This window comes from Mastomys coucha, unplaced genomic scaffold (genome assembly GCF_008632895.1).
Source record: "Mastomys coucha isolate ucsf_1 unplaced genomic scaffold, UCSF_Mcou_1 pScaffold18, whole genome shotgun sequence".
Taxonomy (NCBI): Eukaryota; Metazoa; Chordata; class Mammalia; order Rodentia; family Muridae; genus Mastomys; species Mastomys coucha.
In genome coordinates, this window is record NW_022196900.1 from 57,296,629 (window position 1) to 57,323,151 (window position 26,523).

At 40.1% G+C, this 26,523-nt stretch overlaps 1 protein-coding gene across 11 annotated transcripts in view; it reads left to right on the plus strand.

Moving 5' to 3' along the window:
• Positions 1-26,523, plus strand: part of Nfia (nuclear factor I A) — a 532,531-nt gene that overhangs the window by 446,562 nt on the left and 59,446 nt on the right. For 6 of the 11 annotated variants that reach the window (XM_031377888.1, XM_031377890.1, XM_031377889.1 and 3 more), the window contains exon 7: positions 13,311-13,439. The exons of the other annotated variants lie outside the window; for them this stretch is intronic. In XM_031377888.1, coding sequence (XP_031233748.1) covers positions 13,311-13,439 — 129 coding nt within the window. The remainder of the gene's footprint in view (positions 1-13,310; positions 13,440-26,523) is intronic. 11 annotated transcript variants of the gene reach the window in all.

Sequence of the window (26,523 nt, forward strand, 5' to 3'; positions counted from 1 at the left end):
AAAAATAAGATATAAAAAAAATTTAAAAAAAAAAAAAAACCTTAAACTTCTCATCTCCTGCCATAATCAAACCTGCAATCTTTGTAAACTGCTCTGGATTTTCATTTCCTCGGAGAACGTCAAACAATGATGGTAAGAAAACAAAAGCTACCGTTGATTGACTTTTCACCACGAGCAAAGTACTGTGTCTGTCTTTATCTGTGGGAAGCCTTCAGTATACATGATGTATACCTAATAAGCCATAGAACTTTGGTAAAATAGTGTGCATGTCTTTTAGTGAATACTTGAAAAACTTTTTATTTATTCATTTTTTATTAGATATTTTCTTTATTTACATGTCACATGATAACTCCTTCCCCAGTTTCCCCTCCAAAAAATAGAAAAAATAAAATAAAATAAAACAAAAACAAAAACAAGAGGTATGATACTGTGAAATTTGATGGCAAACACACTATACACCTCTGAAAGTATGATGTGCAAAGCTCTGTGGAAAGTGGAAGGTGAAATAGAAAATTAAAAAGGTAGACACTGGTTTCTAAGAGACCAAACTCACTAGGGTCAAAAGGCATGAATAGTTAAGTCAGTCAGAAGACTGATGGGGTATGAAGGGCAGACAGCATCACAGTTGTGGGGTCTACTGATTGGCCTGGGCCATAATCTTCCACTACACTTCTTAAGAAGCGCTCCCATGACTACTGGGGCAACAGAAGAGCCTGGTGCCTGTGTCCTTCTATTCTCACAGGCGAGTACCACCTGGCCCATCCCTAAAAAGCATGCAGATGTCATGCACTCTAGGAATTCCATAAGAAGTACGTGAGCTGGGACCATCCTGAGCTAGCAAAAGACATCATCCCTCATACAGACCAAACCTCTCTGTCTTAATAAACCACAGAGTTTTGACTTATGCATGTATATGTATAGACATATAGAGATACATGATAGATCAGAATTATTGCAGATACGATATTTTGCATTATCTGTTAGATATTGTTAAGATTTTCTTGAAGTAGTACAAGGTAGTTTAAATCTTTCATAGAAAAACTAGACAAGGTAGTTTAAATCTTTCATATAAAAAGAAAAATCTCTTTAAGTAGTGATCCTATCTTCTCGACTGTATAAACATAATGCAGGTATGAAACAGGCCATAATTTGATTAATAAAGAAGATATATTGGCTAATATTTTTGTCACTAGAATGCCGCTGGAATTTTAAATATATAAGTGTTTCATAAGTAACAGTTGTAGCTAATGGCTATATATATATATAATATATATGTATATACATGTATACACATATATATAATTCTCAACTATATACACATGTATACATGTGAGCTAAACATATATATATATATATTTATAAGTTTATTTCACATATGCCTATTTAATTTATTTTGAAAGAGATCAGATCCCATATCTCTTATGGTAGCATTTACAGGCTGATTTCTCTCTCATTTACCTCCTGTTTCTCTACCATACTAATGAATCTACTTAAATATTAAATGATTGAGTTTAAGGCTGTAGTTTGTGTAGAAATAAAGGCTACTGATGCTTTTTAATAAGGTAGTTCTTTAATACTCAAGAGCAAGAATTTTTCTGTGAGGAATGGGAAGAGGGGAAGAAGGAAGTCTTTGGACCCATAGAGTCCTGTCTCTCTTTTCGGGGTGTCAGCTTCTGATGGGCCTGTGTGCTCGACCCCCGTTTTCCTGTAGACGATTATAATAATTCATCCAACTCCATCCGTCCACAAGCTTCAGTTACATCACAAACTCATCAATTAATCAAAGACATGGCACCCATTTGGAGATGATGGGTGAAGTGCGCCCTAGGAGATTACGGGAAGTGCTCACATGCACATAGTAAATCAGAGATGAGTCCTGATAGATTCCTGAACAGCACTCCAAGTACTCCAATGGAGAGAGTTCCCTCTAGCCCTGATCACAATATATGTCTCTCAAATGAGAGGGGGTAAATCAAGCACACAACAATCCTCTCGTTTTACAGCATCTCTTAGAGTTGAAAAATTAACCTGAAATGGAAATGAATGTTGCATGGTAGAAGCAGTTCATTGCTGTGACTTCTCAGAACCAAGGATTACTTAAGATCCTCCCCCCACCTCTCTTATCAACTAAAAGCCTGTCTGAAGCTTTTGGATTTTTAAATCTAGGGCTACTATGATTCTTGGTTCTCTGATTTCTTTGGTGTGACGACCTGCTTATGGTCCAGTGCCTTGCATCACTGTGGAGAATGGGTGCTACCAACCACTGACGATGTTCAGGACTCACTCAAACCATGCTCCTGAGCACTCATGTTTGGATGTGGGCCTTGTGTCTTCCAGTGCTTTTATTTTGAATAATTCCAATTTCTTGGCATCTCTCGCTGTACATGTAATGAAGGATGGATTAAAGTTCCCACTGGCATAGATAGAAATGCATTGAACGTGTTAGAACTTGTAAGACCATCAGCTCCTTATCTGAACATCCTATGTGGTGCCCAGTGCTTTTTCCCTGTTAGCAAGCCTAACCTAGGAGTTGCTCAGCTATCACCAGCTTCCAGAACTAATGACTTCTGAATACCAGAGGTACTTGGACTTGATGCCTGTCAGAACACATCGTCTGCTCTTCAGCCATGCCATGAACAGTATGAAGAGAGCGTTGGTGAACATGCCTTGCTTGACCTCCAGCATATCTGGGGCTCTTACATAAGCCACACTGTGTGTTCTAATGTCCAGTTGGGTGCCATAATACGTGTAGGATTTAAAGAAGTAAAAAAAGTTGAATGTATTTCAGATCCAGTTATTATTTGATATTTGTCATTTTGTGGTGGTGACACCTGCTTCTACTTTGAAAAGTTCTTTAGATCAGTGGGCGTTTGTTGTTTTTTCTTCAGAAATTTTATCCTCAAAAGACTTAAGTAGTAATTTTTCTCCTTTGGTGTGCTTGCATTGGTGACTTTTTCTATCAGCACTGAAGGCTTCAGATGCCTTTAGTTAATAAGGGAAAAATGTTCATAACACAGATCCATTAAATTTAATTTACATCCATTTTTATCCTGGCCACACATTAGGAATGTTTGCAGAGAATTGGTTTGTTACAGGCCACTACCATTTGAGTTACATGATGGTTGGCTTGAGTTGATTAACACCAGAGCTAGAGATAAAATTGAACAGAGCAGGAACTACTTAAACCCAACACTCATATTTAGCTGTTTTTTAACCATCAAGGGCAAGATAGAAGCTATTGTCATGTGACTCTGAATGAAAGGAATGATGGAGGAGGCTGGCTTGTCTTCTTTGACACATGTAGTAGTCACTCCGTTGGGAGATAGCCACTTGTAGTGCCCAGTGTCATTTGCTTTGTTGTTTTTTTAGCCTGTATGAAGACCTTTTCCTCACAAGTGCTGGATAAAGTTCATCCCATGAGTAGAAAAAGCTGTGAACGATGCTACACAGCTAGCAACCCATTCTGATTGGCCTGTGGGGAGCTGTCTGCTTAAAATTGGATCCTTGTGTTGAGTTTCCAAAAAAGGTGTGAATGTGAAAAACAAGTGTTAAATCATGACTCCAGAGAAAATGTCGGCCATGAGCAGTTTTTAGTTTAAGCAAAAACCAAACTTTAAAATTTGGATAAATAAGATGAGTTGGGGGAGAGAGGGTGAGATCCTAGCTCCCAAATCAAAGCGTCATGGAGAAGTTTCACTGAACTTGAATGCGACACTCAACAGAGACATTGATTGAATGGAACTGACTCATTTTCTTAATTGATATGCAAAGCTCTGCCAAGCATTTACCCTTAGTGTCAGATAAGTAATTTTTAATAAAATATTTCCAAGACATGAAGACAGTTAAGAAAACAGCACGGTTTTTAATAACTGCACTCGTAAGTAAACGGATCTATCATTATGTTGTCACAAAGAATGACAGAGAGCAGAAACATGCTGCTGATCCCTCACAGATAAGTGTGTAATGTAATTAGACAGACACCCTTCCTCTGTCGAATGCAGCATTAATCATTAGAAATGCAACTCACTCTGTTTGATATGTCACTGTTGTTAGGAAGGAAAAGCAAGCCCTCGAGATGCCGTGCTGCAGTGACTCATGTATTTATCTGATTGGTATCAGAATTCCTTTTGATTTTGGAACATCTGAATACTGCTAATAATTCTGTGGCATTTCTGCATGCATGAAGGTGCATTTGAGATATGGTGCTTTGTTTTGTTTGCAAAATAACAGTGTCACAAGTATCCTTGAACTCAAAATATTTTTAAGCTTTGAAATGGTCTTTGAACTCATCTGAAATGATGACACAACATATAATCAGATTTTCTTAAAAGGGGTGGGCTAGAAATTGTCTGCATTCAATGATAGCCTAAGAGAGAGACTTTCTGTGAAAAACCTCTGTGTCCAAATGATGAAATGTATTGCCTCTTCCCAACATTCATAAGCACTGACTTTAAAAAAAAATCCATTTTCTTTTACCATATAGCTCCATCTTGAACTGTGAATTGCTGAATAGTTATAAAGGGATATCAGCACAATTTACTGCACAAGTCTATCTTCCAACTCTCTCAGTGACTCAAAGGCCTTTCAGGGTACAGATGAGGGTTGTTGAAGGATGGCAGGCAGATTTCACTAAGTAACAGGTGGAGGTCAACGTAGTTTATTTGTGGGGATGAGCAAGAACAGAGACGAAGCATCAAATGCTTCGCCATAATAAGGTTTAGCAAGAAAAACGCTGACTGTACCAAGCTGAGATTCTCGCTGACAGAACCTTTTCTTGTGTTTATTACTTGATTTCACAGTTCAAGCAATTTGAAGAGGCCGAAAATTATATTCTCTTTCCCTTATGAAATGTTTCAATCAGCTTCAAATTTTTCACTTCAAATAAAGTGATAGGTGCTTTCCATGTGTCCGAGAGATGTTAAGGTAAATAAAGTCCTTTTGCTGCCATTACTCCATGCATCCTTCAGATTAAATTTTACCAAAGGAACCCTCAAATCCCAAGTATTTGATCATGGTTTAAGTGGCAGGCAGTGGCATGTTTTAATAAACACTTAAGTTCGCATCACTGGGGCTAGTGTTATTTGCTCAGAAAAAAGCATCAGTAAGGATTTTGACGAAGCGTGAGCATTGGGCTGCCTGTGGCTTCATGGAGGTGAGAAGAAAAGCCTTTGGGTTGCCCACCCTTTCAGACTGTGCACAGGCTTTGCTTTTAGAGAATACACATGACCTTCACGTATAACGCAATAATAATCCATAGAAGCAAAGTGGCCACTGCTGTCCAAGAGGATGAGAAGGCAGGAAGTTAGCTGCCACTGCACACGCAAGAGCTGCCCCATAGAACATTCACCCCAATGACAGCACATGCATCTGCTCTGAGAGGTGCTGTGACCATCAGTCACACATGACTCTGGACACCCAAACTGTAGTGGTGCTGAGTGATGTAGTCTGTAAATTAATGCATGTGCACTGGAGTAGCTTCATGTGGCTGGCATCTACCACACTGGACAAGGCAGACGCAAACCAAACACATGCGTGTTTATTGACTTTTGCAGCTGTGTATATCTAAAGCAGAATGAATAAAATGTTTCACCATGTTACATTGATTATTTGTTTTTTGGAAAAAAAAAACATTTTTCTCATATATTTTTTTTCTTTACTCACAGTCTTGTGAATGCTGGTCCATCCTATAACATGTGGTGGGAAGAAAGGCTGGGGGCAATGGTATAGGTAGAGAACATACTATCTCCTGGACACATAAGAAGCATGACACATGGTTTTGTCCTATTGCTGGACTGTGTTTTTGTGGGTGTGTGGAGTTTCTGTTTTATTGTTTTGTTTTGTTGGATTTGTTGTTGTTGCTTTAAGAAAGAGGAAGCGACTTCAAGCTGCCCAGATTTTCTGATGGCATTTTCTTTGTGTCTAGGTTGCTTTTCCACAGCTGTACATAGCTCTTCCTACTCATGTGAGAAAATTTGGAGTACATCAGAGAGATTCATTAGCTCCTTCCCCTAGAATGATCTGTATAATGATTTCCTCCATACTCCTTTTTCAGGAATAAACACAAACAACAACAACAACAACAAAGCCCTGGAGAAATCACTGTGTTCCCAAGCCCCTTAAACAACCTAGACATGTTTATGATGTGGTAACTCTTCCAGAGCGTTCCTTGTAGCTCCCTTTAAATGCTTGCATACAGGATAGGAAGGATAGGCTGTAGAGGCTTTTTAAGTTTTAGTGTATTCTCCCTATCATAAAAATGATGTCCAGATATTTTTATTCACTTAAAAGACCTAACAGCCAAATGTTTTACCTCGTAATGACCCAGTGTGCTGTTTATAGTAAGTTATGTTACAGTGAACCCTAATGCTTTGTATCATTACTACAAAAATATAAGAAGGGAACAATATCATCAGCTATGTCCCCATGTATGTTCACAGCTACAAGAGCAGAGTTTCCTAAAGTGGGCATCCGTCTACGCACTTAATACCTTCATTTAGCATCATGGATGTTGAAGCTGGTAAAACCATGTAGAATAGTTGCAGTAGTTCTAGAAAGGCCCTGTTCTTGCCAGGGGCAGGACATAGAATGTCTCATAATCCTGGGGATTATGCAGTTAGGGAGATCAGTCCATGATTTCATCCCGGGCTTGAGATATGTCAGTGAAAATGATACTGGAATAACTTTCTGTTATTCCACAGTTCCACCTGAAGGGTGTAATCTAAGTGCCTGCCTGTAAGAGAACAATCATGAGTGGTTAACAACATTTACAAGAAGAAAAGTGCTTCATTGTCCCTCATAAACTGGACTTAACTCAGCTCCTGACAAGGCGATATCACTCAGAGAACTAAAGAGTACCTTTCTTTCAGTACATACTCTTATTCTGAGGCAGGGGCATATACCTCTAATCTCAGCACTCAGGGGACTGAAGTAGGAGGATCAGAAATTTTAGGCCAGCCTAGCTTCATAGAAAGGAAAGGGAGGGAGGGGGTTTTGGATGGAGAGGAAAAGAATATGCACAATTCTTAGAAGAGTGTTTTAAAGAAAGGAGTACGGAAAGGAGAAAGAGCTTTGGCTGCATGGGTTCAAATCCAGGCTTCTGAACTTACTTCGCTGTGGCCCTTCACCGTCTCAGTCTTTACCCCCATAGGCTGCCTCTCTCTGAGCCAACCTTGTACCTACTGGACTATTCCCAAGTATGCCTGACTTCCTCCCACTTACAGAAAATCTTCCACGCTGCCTTCCTGCCCTTACGTGGGGCAGACCTAGCCTCTTGTTTTGCTTATTGCAGGTTCAGTTACCCATAATCCTCTGTACTCCAGAATGTTAATATTCATCTTGATTTTCAAGAAGCAGAAACGATAGCTGCTTAACTTAAATAGCTTTTAGTCTGCATATAACTTTACCTTAGCAGATCTTTACTCTGTCTGATGTCTACAGTCAAATTCTGTCCAACCTGACTGTCCAGCAAATTGCCAAGACCTGAGTGTTAAAATGCCATCAGTAGGCATGATCTTGATTAAATTTCTTAACATCTCTTAATCTAACACCTGCAGTGTTAGATTGTAGGTAGGCAAGGATAATGCCCATATATCTGAAATTAAAATGTAAGGAAATAAGGTATTTGTAAGTATACAGCAGAGAGCAGGTATTGTCCAATTTATATCTTTATTGTTTTCTGTTGATTTTTGGAAATGATTAATATACAGGAATTTGATCTCACCAGGTATCTGCTGAGTCAGGAAGTGAAGGTATCTGCAAACCTTTAGGCTTGGAGTAATCCTGACCTGGAGTGATGGTCACTGGGGATTAGAAGCTGATAATAAAGGAAAGAAAAGCCTGGATATGTCAAATACCATATAGACCAGTGGTTCTCAACCTGTGGGTTGTGACCCCCTTGGGGTTAACAACCCTTTCACTGGACTCTCCAAAGACTGTCAGAAAACACAGATATTTACATTGCAATTCATTAACCATAGCAACATTACAATTATGAAGTGGCAACGAAGACAATTTTATGGTTGAGGGGGTCACCACAACACGAGGAACTGTAGTAAAAGGTCACAGCATTAGGACGATTAAGAACCACTCATACAGACCAGCCTCACAGCATTTGGGGGTGTTCTTCTCACCTGCTTCATACTGAGCTTAAAGCTAAAGAGCAAAGTGGCTTGTTCTTTTATTTTCTCTAACTCTGTGGCTGTAAGAGACAGTCCCTGAAACTCATCTTCCTGTGTCAGTTATGGCACTTTGAAGAAAGGAATTTGAATTTCATGCCCCGAACTCCAGCAACGGGCATATGAGACAAGGTTTCCTATAGCAATACCTGGGCAACTGTCAGAGAAAAATGACATCTGTACTAGCTGTTTGAAGTAAGCAGTGACACTCCTTTGCCTCAGTGTCCTTTTAAATGTCTGACCAGGGACAGCAGGGATGGCTCACTGGTTAAGAGCACTTGCTGCCCTTGAAGAGGACCTAGGTTCAATTCCCAACACCATACAGTGGTTCACAACTATCTAGAAATCCAGTTCCAGGGATTCCAAATTCCTCTCTGACTTCCACCGCACCAGGCACACATGTGGTACACATACATACACTCGGGCAAAACATTCATACACATAAAATTAATTAATTAATTAAATGGAAAATTTAGGTTTATGGTTTGCCCTCCCTCACCCCCATTGCTCCTATAATTCCTGAAAGTGGCCCTTAGAGGCTTCTGAAAGTACTAAAAACTTTCTAGTGCCTGTAGCAATTCCTTCCCAGCTTCTACTGTGGAGTTCTTGATCAAAGTCTTTGGTAAAGCCCATAATCTGGGGATAGAATAGTTAAAATTATGATTCTCCTATTTTCTTTTTTCATTACTTAAAGTAAATCTTAATTTCTCTAAGAGAACCTGAGAATTAATGAATTAAATATCATCTAATCTTGTTTGTTGAAAGCTAGTTCTTATAAGAATCAGGGGAAAATAACAATTTACAGACATGTTTAATCTTTTTAAAAAAAAAAAGCACTAATTATACCTCTCTTCCTCCTACCCCAAGAAAATTATAGCCTAGCCCCTTTTGCATGAGGTGATATGGTTTTCTCTGAATTAAGTGTATCCTGGAGGAAAAACTTACAACTTAGGATTAGTTGGATAGAATTAATGGAGACTTCTTGAAATCTAGCAAGTGTTTATAGCAGGTGTTGCTATACATAATTTGAAAATCCTGTTGGTTCTTATTGCAGATGATAGGTTGCCACATACTTAGCAACTGAAAGCAACATACATTCTGTATGGCCCATGCCCATGGTCAGCAGTCTCAGTACCAGGTGCTCAGGTCTCTCCCAAGGATGACAGCATGGTCTTGTTCCATCTGTAGCCCTCAAGAGCTTAGAGTCCTCCTTCACGTCTTCATGCTTACTGGCAGAATTCAGTGGTCTGGCTTTAGGACCAGGTTTTGGCTTTCCTAAAGTCTCATTACTCTAGATAGTACCCTAGAATTAAAGATTTGGTTCATTCACAGAAACCCCTCGCAGTTATTATTTGTACAGTAATTATATAACCCTGGTGCATAGATAATTGGTAAAAGAAGCGTTAACAAGGAGTTAATTTCAAAGTAATGTGCAAAAGCCAAACTCTTTCAAAAGCAAAAGTCGAGATGAGTGTCCTGTAGCTTTTAACAGAGAGTATTTTACTTGCATTTTGAAATTTCATCTGGTCAATTAAGTATACAAAACAAATTAACCAAAACATACATTATGCATGTAGAAAAATATTAAAGTATATAACAAGGAAATGGGCTCAATATAAGTCTTTAAAAATTGAAAACACAAAGTAATTTTGAGCTTCATGACAGCCTTCGGGTTCATATTACTTGACTGTGATAAATTTAGATTAGACATAGTCTGGCATGCTGTTCTTACATGCTGCCCATGCTTCTTGCCTCTTTAACTCTTTCAAGGAGGGTCTAAAGTGTGTGTGTGTGAGTGTGTGTGTGTGTGTGTGTGTGTGTGTGTGTGTGTGTGTTCACACTACAATGTGTATGTAGAGGTTAGACCTCCCACCTTGTTTTTAGGCAGGGTCTCTCAATGTTTGTGCTGCTGTACTGTGTGATCCAGGCTAGCCAGCCTGCCATAGGAGTTGCATAGACATGCATTTGCTTGCATAGGACTAAGCATGTGTAGCTTCACCCTGTCATAGGAGTACAGGGACTAAGCATGTGTGGCTTCACCCTGTCATAGGAGTACAGGGACTAAGCATGCTTGGCTTCACCCTGTCATAGGACTGCAGGACTAAGCATGCTTGGCTTCACCCTGTCATAGGAGTACAGGGACTAAGCATGTGTGGCTTCACCCTGTCATAGGACTGCAGGACTAAGCATGCTTGGCTTCACCCTGTCATAAGATTGTGTGGACTAAACATGCTTGGCCATACCCTGTGATAGGAGTGTGGGGAGTAAGCATGCTTGGCTTTACTTAGCTTTATGTAGGTTTGGGAGTTTTGGATGTAGATCCTCATGCTTCAGTGGCAGTGCTTTGACCATTGGCCTTTCCCAAAGCCCATAGTTTTGCATTCTCCTCCTGTTATTGCCCAAGCTGTACTTAAAGTTCCATTTTTACACACCAAACATTGAGGGAAATGAACATTTTGAAAAAAAATCACAGCTTTCTTGAGTCAGTCATTTGCTCCCTTCAATATAGTTGGTTCAATACCATGATTCCAACAATAATTCCATTGTTCAAAAAACTGAAATAAAATCTTCAAAGTTTTGAGATTTTCTACTTCTATTTTATTTCTATGTCTTTCCTAACATGTAATTCCAGCATTTGACTGAATTTAAAGTAGTAGAATAGTGGGTAGCTTAAAACTTCCTTTTACAAAAGAGATTGAATGACTTGGGAAATTTGTCAATACTTAAATGTTTTATTATTTAATTTTTTTGAAGGTTTTTTCCCAACTGTAGTTGAATCATAATGCCTTGCTTAGGTCACTGGAAGCGATTGTTCACCTACAACCTCAGTGTAACCTAGCTGTATGGTATGGTCTGTGGCCTTTTTAACAAATATAATTGATGTCACTAGGACTGACAAATTTGTTTTTAATTCAGATCAAATAGGGATTGACGTAGAATAGATCTGATTTAGGAGTATGAATAGCATGAAATCACACAGCCACCCATTGTGTACTTGCATCTGACTAGGAATGTACTAACTAGTTTGTTTTTTGCTTGAGATAAAAATCATGAATTTTGCTATATTATAGCATCTTTGTGTGAAGTCACAGATAAAAGTGCAATCTGTACATGGAGTTTAAAGATCACACACAGGAGAGAGAGAGAAAGAGAGAGAGAGGAAGAGAGAGAGAGAGAGAAAGAGAGAGACAGAGAGAGAGAGAGAGAGAGAGAGAGAGAGAGAGAATGAGAATACTTTTGGTACCCTTTGGTACATTTTAGAAACTTCATTTATTATTTTTATTTAATATTTAACTCAGAGAAGACCTAAACAGACATACTTCATACCCAGATGCATCTGGGTATCATTTTATATGATAACGTTAATATCTAATTTAAGGAAATAACAGACATGTTTAGGTATAGCCTCTCTCTAGAAATATTCACTATAGTTCATGGTACTAGCAATTCCTCAGGGACAGTTACATACTAATATCAATAGACGAATTACTTACTTTTCTACTTTGCCCAAGTAATTCTCAGATTCAGAGAGGAAAAACCATAGGTAGACATGTTTAAATGATTTTTTTTTTCCTTTTTCTGATGCAGTGCAGACCAATCTTATGCTGGAAACTTGAGATCCCACATTTGTTCTGTGATATGGAGATTTGATGTCATTTCCTTTATTAAATGTCCAAATTTCTATTGTCTTACCTGGCACTCCCCCAAATGAATAGATGTCTCCAGTTGTGTCTGTGGGCACAGTTGCTGAGAGCACCACAAATCCAGTAATTGCAAGGGACTGTTTCCCATTATTCCCCCAGTATTTTTCTTTCCAACACATTTCCTAAGTTTAAAATGCTGTGAAAACCCTAGACACTGAAGAAAAATGCTATTCTTTAAGACAAGCTTTTCTTATATTTTCTTAGCATAAAGGTGATATATGTTCATCATAGAAAGGGCAAGTAAGCAAAAGGAAACAAGGAAAACCACAGAAATTTAACTCGCTGAGGGAGCCGCGGTTGCAGTGCACACACAACTTCCAGTTCTTTCTCTGCATAGAGAAAAAGACACAAATTATGTTGTACGTTCTGTGATTGATGTACTACAACATCCCATGTTGTAATTGGCTTTTCAGTCAACATTATATTATAAATATCTCCCATGTTGTTATTCTTTTACAGTATTCTTTTCATTGGTTAGACCATATTTACTGAACCAGTCCCAGTTGCTTGTATTTTTAAGGTTTTTTTTTTTTTTTTTACTTTTATCTTTTCTTTTCCTGTTCTATAAATAATTCACTGAAAGAACATCTGAGCTGCTATTATCAAGGGCATTTTTATGTTAAAAAAGCTAAATTATTTAAAGTGTAGAAAAATGCTTTGGTGCTGAAATAAGGTAACTGACAAGACAAAATGATTGCATGTGAGGATGCCTTTGTGTGCTTAGGCAGCCTCCTTTGCAAGGGTCCCAAAGGTCACAGACACGTGACACACTCACTGGAAAAGTTGAAGCCTGTGGAAGTCAGATTTCTGTTACTATAACAAGTACCAAAAAAAAAAAAAAAAAAAAAATATGGAGCTTTTGAAGAGAAGAGAATTTTATTGGTCTTAGTGGATCTAGTTCATGGTCAGGTAGACCTCCCAGACTCACTGGTGCTTGGTGGCAAGGTGGGGAGAATATAGTATGTAAAACTGCTTTTCTTTAGCCAAGAAGCAAGAGAGAGCAAGAGAAGAAGGGATCAGATCCCAGGATCTCACTCAGCAGTCTCCACCTTGATCTGCCTCTTAAAGGCTCCTCCCTCCTCCCAGTAGAACTACTTTGGATATGAAGATTTTAAAATGCAGGTCTTTTGCAGAGGACACTGAAGACCTAAGACACAGAAACCCCCATATAGAGAAGATCAAAAGTCCCCAAATGGACTAGGATTTAAAACAACAAATTAAAATAACTTACAGAACCGCCTAAAAGGGGGACCATTCTGTTACTGATTTGTTCCTGTGACAAATTCGAAGCAATTTAATACAAATATTACCGATGATTCCATTTTATTTCTTCCCCCTCCCCCCCTCCACTCTCTAAGTGTTGTCTTCTTTGGTCACACAAATTGTTGCTCTATAGATTAAAGTTACCTCAACAATCAACCCTTCTTGCCAGGCATGCCATCTCCAACCACACTGAAGAAGTCTGAGAAGTCTGGTTTCAGCAGCCCCTCCCCTTCGCAGACCTCCTCCCTGGGAACAGCATTCACACAGCATCACCGACCTGTCATTACAGGACCCAGAGGTGAGTTGCTCCCCCAGAGATCCATAGGGTCTACATCATAATCCTGAGATCAAAGTATTAAAGTGGGGAGGCAGTAAGGACTCCCCTATAACTATTCTGAGGCAATAAGTGATCTAGTTCTTATATTTGAGGATAGTCTTAGAATTTTAGGAACCAAAGAGTTTTTTGGCATGGAATCTATTGCTCTAAAGTTAAAAGACACAAGCCTTTTTTTGTTTGAGGAACAGTAGGCCAAAATCAAATGTGCCCTCAGCTGTATGTGTGCATGCCTTGTGTGTAGGTATTTGGTGAGTGGTTTTTCCATGTGGTCAGTTACCTATTTTTCAAGTGACAAATGTTTTTCGGCTTCCCATCCTTACTGATTCTCTACAGATACGTGGTGTTCTGTGTTGAGGTTGTTGGCATCAGGGTGCTGACGAGTCGTCTTCAGTCCCTCCTTTTGAAGTGGTAGATCATTTGTCTGGTTTGCATTGCAATGTTTTCCTTACTGCAGTCTCATGTGCTTTTAAGTTTATTATTAAAATGTGTCCACAAGAAATAGGATTTGTATGTCACATTAAAGACAAGCTTTAAACCCCAAAAGGATGTCAGCAAATCACTTAACTTGATCCAATTGCAAGATGAAAATATTTATTCGTTTATTTATAAAAGCCCCACAGTAAAAATATGACTAACTGTGACCACATTTGCACCCCTCTATTAGATTGTCCTTTAGGTCTGTTACCTACCAGCTGACGTCAAAAAGCACTCTGAAAAGTTACAGTCTGATGTCTACATTGACATAAACCTGGGAAAATTGATTTTTCTTGTCTTGGCTCATGTTAGGCACACTGAATCCATTTATGAATCTGAATCCATGTATGAATAATATAATAGTCCCAAGAAAGGAAATACTGTAGTTGAGAGGGATGCACAAAGCACATGTGGAAAACCCTCACTTTAAAAAAAAAAAAAAAAGTGCTCTGTCATGGGAAGCAATTTCTATGTCAACAGATACTATGGTCATTAATATAATGTTCTCATCAGGATCCCTGATGGTTCCATGTGTGTACCTATGGTATAACCACAGATGCTTAGCATATATATATATATATATATATATATATATATACACACACACACATATGTGCATATGCATATACATTGTATATACATATTAGATATTAGATATAGAAATGAGAATTCCCATCTGAATAAGCCATTAAACTAGTTAGCATTACATCCTCTTATCATTAACATGTGTTGAGCATCTAAACTATAGCAGGAAATGAGAGGTATGAAACCATTTTAAGTCAGAATATTTATGGTACAAGGAAGATATGTATTTTATATATCATTTTTATGGTCAGTTTAACATATTCAAATGAATGTCAGAGGAGGGGGATGCCGAATTTCCTTCATTTGTTCATTAAAGATTTACTGAGTACATGTCTTTGTGTAGACACTGGGGCCAGTGTTTCCTGCCCTTGCAGAGCAGGACAGGAGAAAGGAAATGAGCATTAAGAAAAGCTGGTGTGTAGTAGGCTACTATCCCTTTGTATCAAATGAAGAGACTCGAAAGAATGGCTAACACTGAAGTTGAATCTAACAGATTCATGGGCATGGCAACTGTTCCAAACAAAGGAAAAACCCATAGTATAGCAGGGCAGTGGAGCTGGGGAAGGACAGCGCAGCGCGGCAGCAGCCAGGAAGGCTGGGGAGGTTGCCTCTGCATTCCTGTGTACCTTCTGGTTTTGCACTGTCCTTGCCAATGCAAGGGGGACATGCCATCGGAGAAGGAACCTTTCCTCTCAAACTCATATTCTTATGTGAAAATTACAGTGGAGCAGTGTTTTTGGAAACTCTAAAGGGCATAAACAATATATGTGTATTATTCCTTATTCAAAAAAATACCAACAATGCCTACTGTGTGTCTTGGCTTCAAGCTGTGTTTCTGTGATCACTAATCCCCCTCCTACCCCGTTAGTGTTCTGACATAGGCCTTGGAGTAGGGTAATGATACCCTTCAGTTGCATCTCTGTGCTAAGAACTCTATGCTAAGAGTTAAGACAGGCATACTAAGAATTTCTATGTTAAGAGTTAAGACAGGCAAACTAGGGCATTTGTTGGCTAAGATATTTTTAAGTTGAGATTCTGTCCCTTAAGGTGGGTGGAGCAGTCACTGTGGGCTCTGTATTCCCTTCCATTCTCCTCTGCACCATTTGGAAAGCTCATGCCTACAACAATATCCATCTGAGACAAAGACTAATATTGCAAGATGAGGCCAAGTTTGAAGGTGAAAGGCCTCATGAAGTAGGCAGTATACTAACAGGGAGCAGCATGTGTATGTAGGGGCATCCTCAGCATGGGCATGTAAGAGCATCCTCAGCATGTGCATGTAAGAGCATCCTCAGCATGTGCATGTAAGAGCATCCTCAGCATGTGCATGTAAGGGCATCCGCAGTATGTGCATGTAAGAGCATCCTCAGCATGTGCATGTAAGGGCATCTGCAGTATGTGCATGTAAGGGCATCCTCAGATACCTTCACATCCACCTGTGCTTCTCCGAAGTTAGCGCTGCCAGACACAGTTAACTCCAGCCAATGTGTGTGTCCTTTGTCAGGTTGCAAGAGCACAAGAGCATGGCTTCTGGTATATGCGATGCCTTCCTGCCAGAGTCCCATTGTACATTGTTACCAGACTGCAAAAATTTGTGCTGCCTTCCCTAAAACTCCCCATGACAAGTAGCAGTCAGTGAATGTGAGACATTTCAGTATCAGGCCAGAAACCTGATCTCTTAACAAAGCTATAGTAAAGCAAGGTCATTTTGCCCAACCAAAAGATGGCTATTTTTCTACTGCCAGACTAAACTGTATTTGGGGATGTGGTGAGTCTCATTTACAAGGAAAACCTTTCTTTGTAAAGACTGCAAAGTAAAGGCAGAAGAATTGGTCCTTGATAGGGAGACGTGGTATCATAATGGCAGTCTTGAGATATCTCCGAGACTACAATATAATAGCTAAGACTGAGTACCGTATATACAGCACAAATGTAATTCTTCACATTGCTGGAGGTTGGGAGTCCAAAGACAAGCTGATGGCCAACAGTGTCTAACAAAGGTTCACACATTGGCTTATAGATTTTGCCTTCTCACTGTGTAGAGAGACTAAGCAACTCTCTGTGGCTTCCATTATGAGGTATCTGGCCACTCCATCTGTGAGGGTTACACCTTCTTTATCTAATTGACTCCTGAAGGCCCCACCTTCTACTGAAGTTTCTCTTTAGATCATAGAAACCTCTTGCCTTTTAAAGAATGTCCCACCTCCAATACTATCCCATTGGAATTAAGACATCAACATACGCATTTTGTGGGGACAAGGGCCTTCTGTCTACAGAAGCAGTTAAGCACCAAACCTAGAGGGTCCAATGTGCCAGAGTTTGAATCTGTGCTACCATTTATGCCAACTGTGTGCTTCCAGTGCTTTGGTTCACTGTTCTGAAATTCTCCACCTAGGAAGAACTGTACTGTCCGAGGAGAGTGCAGTCATATGTCTGTTGTCATTTGCACAGCATCTGGAAATAGACCGTGCAGACAGTAGGACAATGTTCTTTCATCCAGGTTTTGAAAAACAATCTCATGGTTACCCTGCTGCCTTCACCCTGTATGCATCTTTCCCAGTCCCAAGCCCAGCTCACATACACACAGAGCATCACTCATCCAGAACGCTCAAGACCGTAAGTGTTTGAAATTAGGATTTGCAAACATCTGCACATACATCATGCAATATCCTGGGGATGGCATCAAGTTTCATTCATGTTTTATACACACACACACATACACACTATATATATATATATATATATATATATGTAACCTTTATAATGTATCAAATCACAATGTAGTTTATCCAGAGTAACTGGAAAGAAAACCTTTGCTCTTAGCTCTGTTGCTTCAAAAGCTGTGACTTTGTCTAGGGATCTAGATTCAGTTCTGAAACGTGTTTCACTCACAGCCTGCTTTTAACTGAGAAGTCTCTATCTATACATCTTGGGTGCATAGACATATAAAATGGTGTCTAAATCTAACAGTATCTGATAAGAAACCATAAAAATTATTTAAAGCAATTTTTACTTAATATATATTATATATTATATAAATATAATTAATTAACTAAAGACCAAAGCAAATTTGTCATAAATGAGATGGATATGTTTATTAATTTTCCAAATAGAATTAAATTTTGGTGGAGTATTTGACTCTACAGGATATAAAACATCTTCATTATTTTTAGAATGAATTAGTATTTTAATTTCTATCAGTGCAAAGAATGCCACCTCACACTCTCTTTCACACACAAACACACACACACATGTATATACACATATATGTATATATAATACACATATATTTAATGTCATCCCACAAGTTGTTAGGAAATTTATCCTAACTTAAAGCCAGAAGTCATTAAATTACTTCTTATATAGCTCAAGTCAGAAACTCAAACAGCAACCTTTAAAGCCAAATATTCCAATGTAATTTAAATATGTATTACTATGATACCCACATGCTGAGAAACAATGGTAGAAAAATATTCTTTGTCTCCCATATTCAAACCATGTTGCTTCTGAAAGCGCAGAAGACTTTGTATGTAAAAACATTTCGATTCATGGCATTCAAGAGTCTCGGCTCTGAGCTGAGGTGTCGCAGGTGGCATTCGCAGGTGGCATTCACAGGTGTGTGGCATGGATGCTGAGTGGAATGGAAAGCACGGGTGTACTCAGAGCCAAGGCTGCAGTAGAGTCACGTGATTGACCCAGGTGAATGCTGCAGAAACACCCTGGGTTCACTGCCTATTTGATTTTGACCTAATTTTTGGTTATGCAGACCTTTTAGTGCTGCCCAATTTTGCACTACCCCCACATTTAGCCACATGACACCACACGCAGATACAACACACAGGTTAACAAACTAAGCCCTCAAGTGTTTGTCTGACTCTTTTTATATTTATTTATTTAGTGTGTGTGTGTGTGTGTGTGTGTGTGTGTGTGTGTGTGTTGTGTTGTGTTCAAGTGTATAGCTATTGTTGTATATGCTAGAGGGTAACTTCCAGGGATCAGTTCTCTCCTTTCACAATATGGGATCCAGCATTAAACCCAGGTCATCAGGCCAGCAAGAGCCTTCACCAGCTGGTCCATTGTTTCAATCTTTGTCTGGCTCCATTTCAGAGTTATTTGCAGTAATTATCAGTGATATTTTAAAGTTTCTTAAAAATATGAGCGTTCTTGAAGCTTACCTTTCTGCCTAAAGCCTTGTGTTTTTGAAAGTAATGAGAAATGACACTCCAATACTTCACCATAAGGAAAGCAACTGTGCTTTAGAGAGTCAATCACAGACTGGGAGGCCAAACGCAAAGCCCTGGACTCCAGGAATCATCTGGCCTAATGTGTCTCAATATCACCTAACAATGTGTCCACAGGTATCAGAAAAACACCATTAAGGCATGACTTAAGACAATTATAAGCCAGGCCTATGATGTGGCAAAAGATGGAGGGAAGAGAATCTTCAAAGCTCATTAGACTATAGACTATGTTTAAGGCAGCCCTGGGTAACTTACTGAGATCATATTGTAAAATTTAAAAATCAATTTAAAAAATGGTCATGGCTATAGCTCAATAGTAAGCTGCAAGTCTCTCATGCTCAGGGCATGTTGGCCCAGGTTAAATCACAGTTAAGAAAAAAATAAAATAAAATAAAAAATAAAATCTAACTCAGTATAATTCTGTGCTATTATGACACCAAATGATAACTAGGAGTGAAAAGTCTTCTCTATGATTTGGATATGATTGGTTCCCTAAAGTTTCATGTAGTGGAACTTCGGACCCCAGTGTTGCTGTGTGGTTCCTGGTACATTTAAGAGATGAAGTCTAGTGCAAGGTAGTTGTTTCAGAAGCTCCTTGAAGAGTAAACTAATGCTGTCTCCTGAGAAAGGTCAAGGTCTGATTGGTAGGAATAGATTCATTCCTGACGGTGGGCTGTTAGAAAAGGCTTGGGCCTGATTTCTCACTGGTCTCTTATGCTCTTGCTTATACGCATGACACTTCTGTACATGATCATTTCTCTCTCGGTTTCTCTGTCATGTTATGACACAGACTGGGACCTTCACCTGCATGGCAGTCACCAGTCACCAGAATCTAGGGGCGTGTAAGCATCTCTTCAAGCACCCAACCTTAGATACTTTGTTATAGTAACTCAGAACAGACTAGCAAGGCCAGGAGTCAGAAGGTACCTCTTTCCTGTGCAGCCACTACACTCCTTCCTGCCTTCCATAGACATTTTCAATTAAAAGAAAGGAGATTGTGAGGTACCAGCTCATAACCATTTATAATTCTTTTCACATTTATATACTGTGGATACGTGGACATATTATGATATATCATGTGCATAAAGGTTAGAAGACACATTGCCGAAGTTTCTCCTTCTACCACGTTGGTCTCAAAAATAAAATTAGGGTCTTCAGGCTTGACAACAAGCGCCTTCATCCATTGGAACATCTCACCAGCCAATTGTTGTTACCTTTTGTATGGTCATATGATCAGAACTATACTGTACTCTAGCTTCAAGAGAGGGTCCAAGGTATAGATGTCGATTTTTAGCTGAGTGTAATTATCAATATCTATAAAATTGGGGTTGTGTGAATTAGTAGATATTGGAGTAATATATTAACAGGCAGTTCCTTATGAACTTGGTATGACTTACAGATAGCAATCTGAGCTGGCCAGAGCCAAGACCAGAATTCATCTAGTTTAGTTTCCTGTTCAGTAGTTCCTAGCTTTTACTCTGCCACTGGGGGTTGAGGAAAGCCACCCCTGTTTAAACCTTTTGTTTGTCCTTTCACTTAATTAGTTCAAGACATGATGTGGCCATTTAGCTATTTTCATAATCATGCGTAGCCTGTGTTGTTACACAGAGTTGTTATATAGCTAAACTTAACAACTCATGTATTTTCTTTCTTCATTAGCTTAGCCTCTGGTCCCTTGCTTCTAGCACAGACATAGTTTCTGTGAGGCAAAGGTCACTTGAAACATTTTTAAGCCATTCTGGCTTTTCTAGATGTTAAAATTAACTTGAAAACTCCTGTTGCCATCTGGTGACCCATTAATTTTTCCCACAAACGTTTACCAAGTGCTCACAACAAACAAGGTACTCTTACAGCTACTGAATAGAGGGAGCAAGTGAAGCCCGACTCCAATCCCCAGAGTACTTACCACTTGGCAGCTGAGGGAAGAGAAGAGCCAGCAGTTAGTTGTATGGTGGTCTGATCAACCCTAATCTGAAAGTCTGAAATCAAAAATGCTCAAAGTATGGGCTTGTGAGCCCAGATGAGATACAGCCTGGGTATCACATTGGTGCTCAATATTTGGCACATTTTGAATTTCACACTCTCAGGTTAGGGTTGTTACATTGGAAGTATATACAGATATTCTCAAATCTAAAATAAAATCCAAATTCAGAAACGCACAGTGCCAAGCATTTCAGAAAACGGACTTGACCTACACTGTGCTAGGAGAGGCACCAGATGCCAGGCAAGACAAAGAAGGGCATCCTCATGGGGAAATACCATGGCATTTGGCATTGTCAGAGTACAAACAAGCATGATGCTTAACCCCATCTCAAACCTTTTGCCATCTGTTTATCAGTATGCAAAATAGAGAGCAACTGAAAACAAATAATTTTGTTAGACAACTAGGTACTATGAAATTAAAATGAAGTGATTGCAGGTGTGGCTAAACACCACATCTTTGTATGTGTGTGTGTGTGTGTATGTGTGTGTGTGTGTGTGTATGAGAGAGAGAGAATAGTTTAGATGCCAAACAATTATGAAAATATTCATAATATATACCAAAATAATAGTCATACAAACCAAAGATGTGTTGTGCAGCTTTCAAAGAGTCATGCTAGCCTCTGTTCGGGAAGGTCTTCCAAACTTTACATGCTCTAAAAGATTTCTAAGCCCATGATTCTTCTGCTCTTTGTGATGAAACATCTGAGTAGCTAAAGTCAACTATATCTCCCAATTTGGCCAAGAAAAATACACTGCAGAGAATTATGAACATGAAGACTGTCTTCCTAGAAATCAAGGTCACCATGAATGGTTGAAGGACTATGGGTTTGTACCATGCACAGACTTACCGTCAACAGAGAAGGAGAGATTAATATGATTTATTTTTTTTTCTTGGTTTTTCGAGACAGGGTTTCTCTGTGTGGCCCTGGCTGTCCTGGAACTCACTCTGTAGACCAAACTGGCCTCGAACTCAGAAATCCACCTGCCTCTGCCTCCCAAATTCTGGGATTAAAGGCATGCGCCACCACCGCCCGGTGAAGGCAGCAGTTTCTAAAGAGCAGGTACCATGCCTTTTGCTGCTCATCCCTGAATCCACCTCATGGCCTACACAGGGGCACTCAATAAATATTCCTCAAATAAATGAATGAATTGCATACATGTGATTGAAACAGAAAGTATGGGAACTAATGGGAAGTCCTTCCCACCCTGTTTGGTAATAATAATAATTATTATTAATAATTTTCAGGAACATGTATTTTGAAGCATTTATAGAAGTGCCTAGAATGTGCAGGTACTCAATATTTGTATCTATTTGGTTTCAATTTAGATTTTCTACCTTGGAACTGGAAAGATAGCTCAGAGATTAAGAGCATGGTTGTTCTTCCTGAGGACTCTGGTCCAATTCCCAGCACCCACATGGCAGGTCAGAACTCTCTGTAACTCCAGTTCCAAGAGATCTGACACCCTCATACAGAATCTATGCAAGCAAAACACCACTGCGCAAAAAAAAAAAAAAAAAAAAAGTTTCTACCTTACTATGTATTAGGATAAATTAGCTCAAAATTTTGGGTCCCTTTAAAAAGACACATATTTGCCTGTAGTACTGTGTTTCCATCTACTGACAAGCCTGAAGGAGAGACATACCCTGGGGCCCCATCACTGTATGCATGACCATGCGCTGTTGGCAGAGGCCCCCAAGGGGTAGTTTCTCAGGATTTCCCCTGTCATCTGCAAACTTCTTGGCTGTTTAGGAAAGCTTTGTGAACTTAGCTGTGGACCAGTTAGCTGATGCTCAACTGAATCTAATTTGTTTCTCCTGGGTTAGTGCAATTGAATCATCTCAAGAAAATGAGAAGTAATTAAGTACCTGTTGCAAACACCGGTGCCGACATCCCATGCCAGCAGACAGGCGCACTGTGTTTATTATTGGAGTTTGTCATCTGGGAAAACATGACATCGCCCTTCTCCAGGAGGAATTACTCCAGTTGCTTTGCAAATCCAGGCATCACAGACCTAACAAGCTCCAGTCTGGAGCACGGGCAAGACAGAAAAGGTTTGGGAGCACAAAGTGAGCACACGTGCAGTGCCCAGTTTCATAGGGAAACCTCATCCAGGGGGCTGGAAGTTACTGGACAGCAGAGAGGAAATGCAGCATTTTAGCAAAGGCTCCTTAAGTATCAGTTCAGGAAATTATTAAATTCATTAGCCAGATACTTACAACCAGCTATTACTGCCCAGCCAAAGGAAAATCCAGAGCCAGCAAATGTTTTAAAACTACAGCTAAACAAAAGTCAGGAAGCGTGTAATTAAAACTGTACCTTTATTGTATTGTAAAGAGTTTCACTGTGACATGGAAAATATTTAAAGGAGAAGGCTGTTTAGCTAATTTGTCTGCAAGTGAGCTGCAGAGTGGAGACCATCCTAAATTAACTGTAAGGCCACCCACCGAGAGAGCCTCATAAAGGGCCAGAGCAGCTCAGCTTGGTTTTGTGTAACTGTTCAATAATTACCAGATAAATGCATAACTCAAAGCTCTATTACACTAATAATTTGTATGAAGATAGATGTGTGGGACACCCTGCTGGGTTAATTTGTCATCCTGCAGGAAACTTTAAAGAGAGCTCCTCTGTAGTGGGATCATGTTAATATGCTGTCCAGGGAGGACAGGTTAGAGCAGGGGACCACTTGGCTCCTTAATCTTTTCAAGAGGCACAAAGCCCCTGAAGGGAGTGCTAAGGAGAATGGGGTGATTAGCTTGGTGGACCCCACATCCACTCTCATCCCGACAAAGGAAGCTGCTTCCACGCATGTCTGTGGCTGTGCGACTGAAGGAGAGAGAAAGAGGAGTTCACAGAGCCACGTCCACATATATAAGTGGTAGCTGTGGCCACGTCCCCTCACTGATACCAGATACATCAACTGTAACTGGCTTTATAATCAAATAAGTCCCTGGGCAGCTCTTTCTTTCTCATTTAGCTTAATCTTACATTGATTCCATGCTTAAGAATCATAACTAGGGTTTTTTTTTTTTTAAGGCACAAAAACAAAAATTTGAAATTGAACTTGTATCTTCTCTTTATATGAAATTGTCTCTCCCTCCCTCACCCCTTCTTTTTCTCTGCCTTCCCCCAATGGCTGTTTCAAATATAAAGCTCACATTTAGGCATCAGTGCAGGTTTGAGGCTCCCCTATTGACAGAATCATAAATCATGTTCAAGTTAAGTGCATTGCGTTGCCTGGAGCTGAGCTTCTGCAGTGTTTAAGTAGTCCAGCCTATCACGCCTGGAGCAAGGGAACACACTCTGTAGGACTGTGCTGTCCTGTCCAAATGACTGTGAGAACACTGAGAGTCACTCTTTCAGACTGTATCCTTTGTTGGGAGCGCTGGTGCAGCTAATCACCCACACGCACATGCTTTTTAAAGTTATAGTTCCACAGAAATTTACCTTCATCCTTTGCCGTTTAGATCAGTTGCTTCTCCGCATCTTCCCAAAACTTCTGTTTTCTTAACGTGAAAAGCACGTGTGAGAACATCAGAGCTGCCTGGTTCTCCTTCAGTAATCGGAGGCATGGAACAGAAGGTCTAAAAGGAAATAAACCATTTGACCTCCAAAAAAGTAACTTAAACAGAAGCAGGGAGTGACCAGCAAGGAGCTGTGCCTGGCAGTGGAGTCGGCCACAATAGAATTAAAGTTCTTCCCAGCCATGTGGGCCCTGTTTAAGCCTGTGGAAGTCATTTGTCCTCAGTGGGCCTTGGTTTTCCTGCTTTCACATAACTGGAAAGCATTCCTGTGAGGAGCGGGAAGTCCTGTGTAAGGAGGGACTTGGAAAGCTGCGTGTGTCCAGGAAGGGGCATTTTTCTCTCAGACTCCCCCATGTCCTGAGAACCGGCTTTGCTCTCTTTGTGTTTGCTTTCTTGAAATGATCTCAGACTCTCCCGCTCCTGACTTACCTTCTACTCTGGATGATCTAGAAGTAACCTAGAACAAGCTGGAAATGAAAGCATGGTCTTGGGGAAGTGAGGAGCCCCAGGCTCCCTGTGCTGCCCCTCCCCCACTCTGTGCCACAGTAGAGCAGGTGGGCCTTTCCTTGATGTCAGAGACTTCACCTAGAGGAGCCTTCTTTATCTGTGGTTCTCACTAAAGGGGGAAGTCTCTTTGTTAATTGGGGTCTGCTGCCTACATATAGAGTCAATTCAGCAAATAATAGTTGAGCCTTCGTCTGCCACCAACAAGAGAGGCCCAAATGGTCAAGCTCAAAAGGCCATCCCTGCCAGTCTACCTAGTGGAACAGACATCATTAATGAGGACCATTTTTGAGTGGTTGGTGGAGATTTTAGGCTATGATTATCAGGTTCCGTGGCCACCTTCTAGTGACATGGTTAAAAAAACTTGTCATTCTCCAGGCATGTCCCTAGATCTTCCTACAGCCCCAGACTCCTGTGCACTATAATACAGTTAAGGATTAGGCAGTGAACTGTGTGAATAAAGACTCTTTTTGAGAATTCCCACCAAATTGCTTAACCACCCTACCACTGACTAGCCACAAAAGATAACAGGTTAGGTTAAGCAACTGAAAAATCCAGGAGAGTGTGGCTTTGAGTGGACACATATCAAGCACACAGATCATAATTTCCCCCCTCCAGCCCTCTCACTGTGAGCCCCATCCACAGGCTATGGCTCTTCATGGTGTAGCGCACACAGTGTGAACAGCTCCACACTTAATTTCCACTACCTTGACCATCTAAAAAGGAAAAGAATGGCTTTTCTACAACACATCTAGAAAAGCCCCCACAAACAAATGCCTAAGGCTCTGACTGGCCTAATCAGGACCACTTGCTCACCTTTTAGACAACCTTTTTACCTGAAAGACAGCAGGCTATCTCACTGTGTAGCCTGCCCTCTATAACCACCGTCAGAAACAGGTAACAGGGTTGCTCATCACATAACCTGAGGCTGAGGGAGAAGAGCTCTCCAAAGAAATGTTAGACCTCCACTTACAGAAGAAAGAATAAGGACACCAGGGTGGGCAAAAATCAGACCTGTGTATTATAGGAGGGAAAGACGGGAGCTAAGCTGCTTGGAGAGCTAGGCAGGAGATGGCAATGCTCACCAGCCCAGGACTTAGATCTGCACTCAGCACTTGCAGAGCACAGGTAAGATGCAAGCTGAGAAAGCCATCATCAGTTCATGCTCTGAACCTTGTATCTTTTCTGTTGCTGTGAAAAAAAAAAAAAATACCATAGGCAAAAGGAACTTAAGTAAGAAAGGGTTAATTCTTGCTCCAGAGGGATAGAGTCTATCATGGATGGGAAGACATGGAAGGAGCAAGAAGCTAGCTGGTGACATTTTCATACACACAGAAAACAGAGGCTAATATAAGGCTATCAACCCTCAAAGTCTTCCCCAGTGAAGAACTTTCTCCAACAAGGCTATACCTCCTACGGCTCTGAAACCTCCTCAGACAGTGCCACCAGCTGGAGATCAGGTGTTCAAATATGAACCCTATGGAGGATGTTTCTCATTCAAACCATGGCATACGTGCACTTTCATTTGTAAACAGTTCAGCTCTTGACTCTCGGTTTCCTAATGCCACTGTATACTCTGGATTACGCTTCCTATATCTCACTCCTAGAGATATATGAAAGATAATAAATATCTCCAGTCTAGCTCGAATATTGTTTAATCTGTAGTAGATTCTCAGTATGTTTGTTGAATGCACGGGCTGACTAAGGACCTCTATATATTCATTCTTACCCTCAG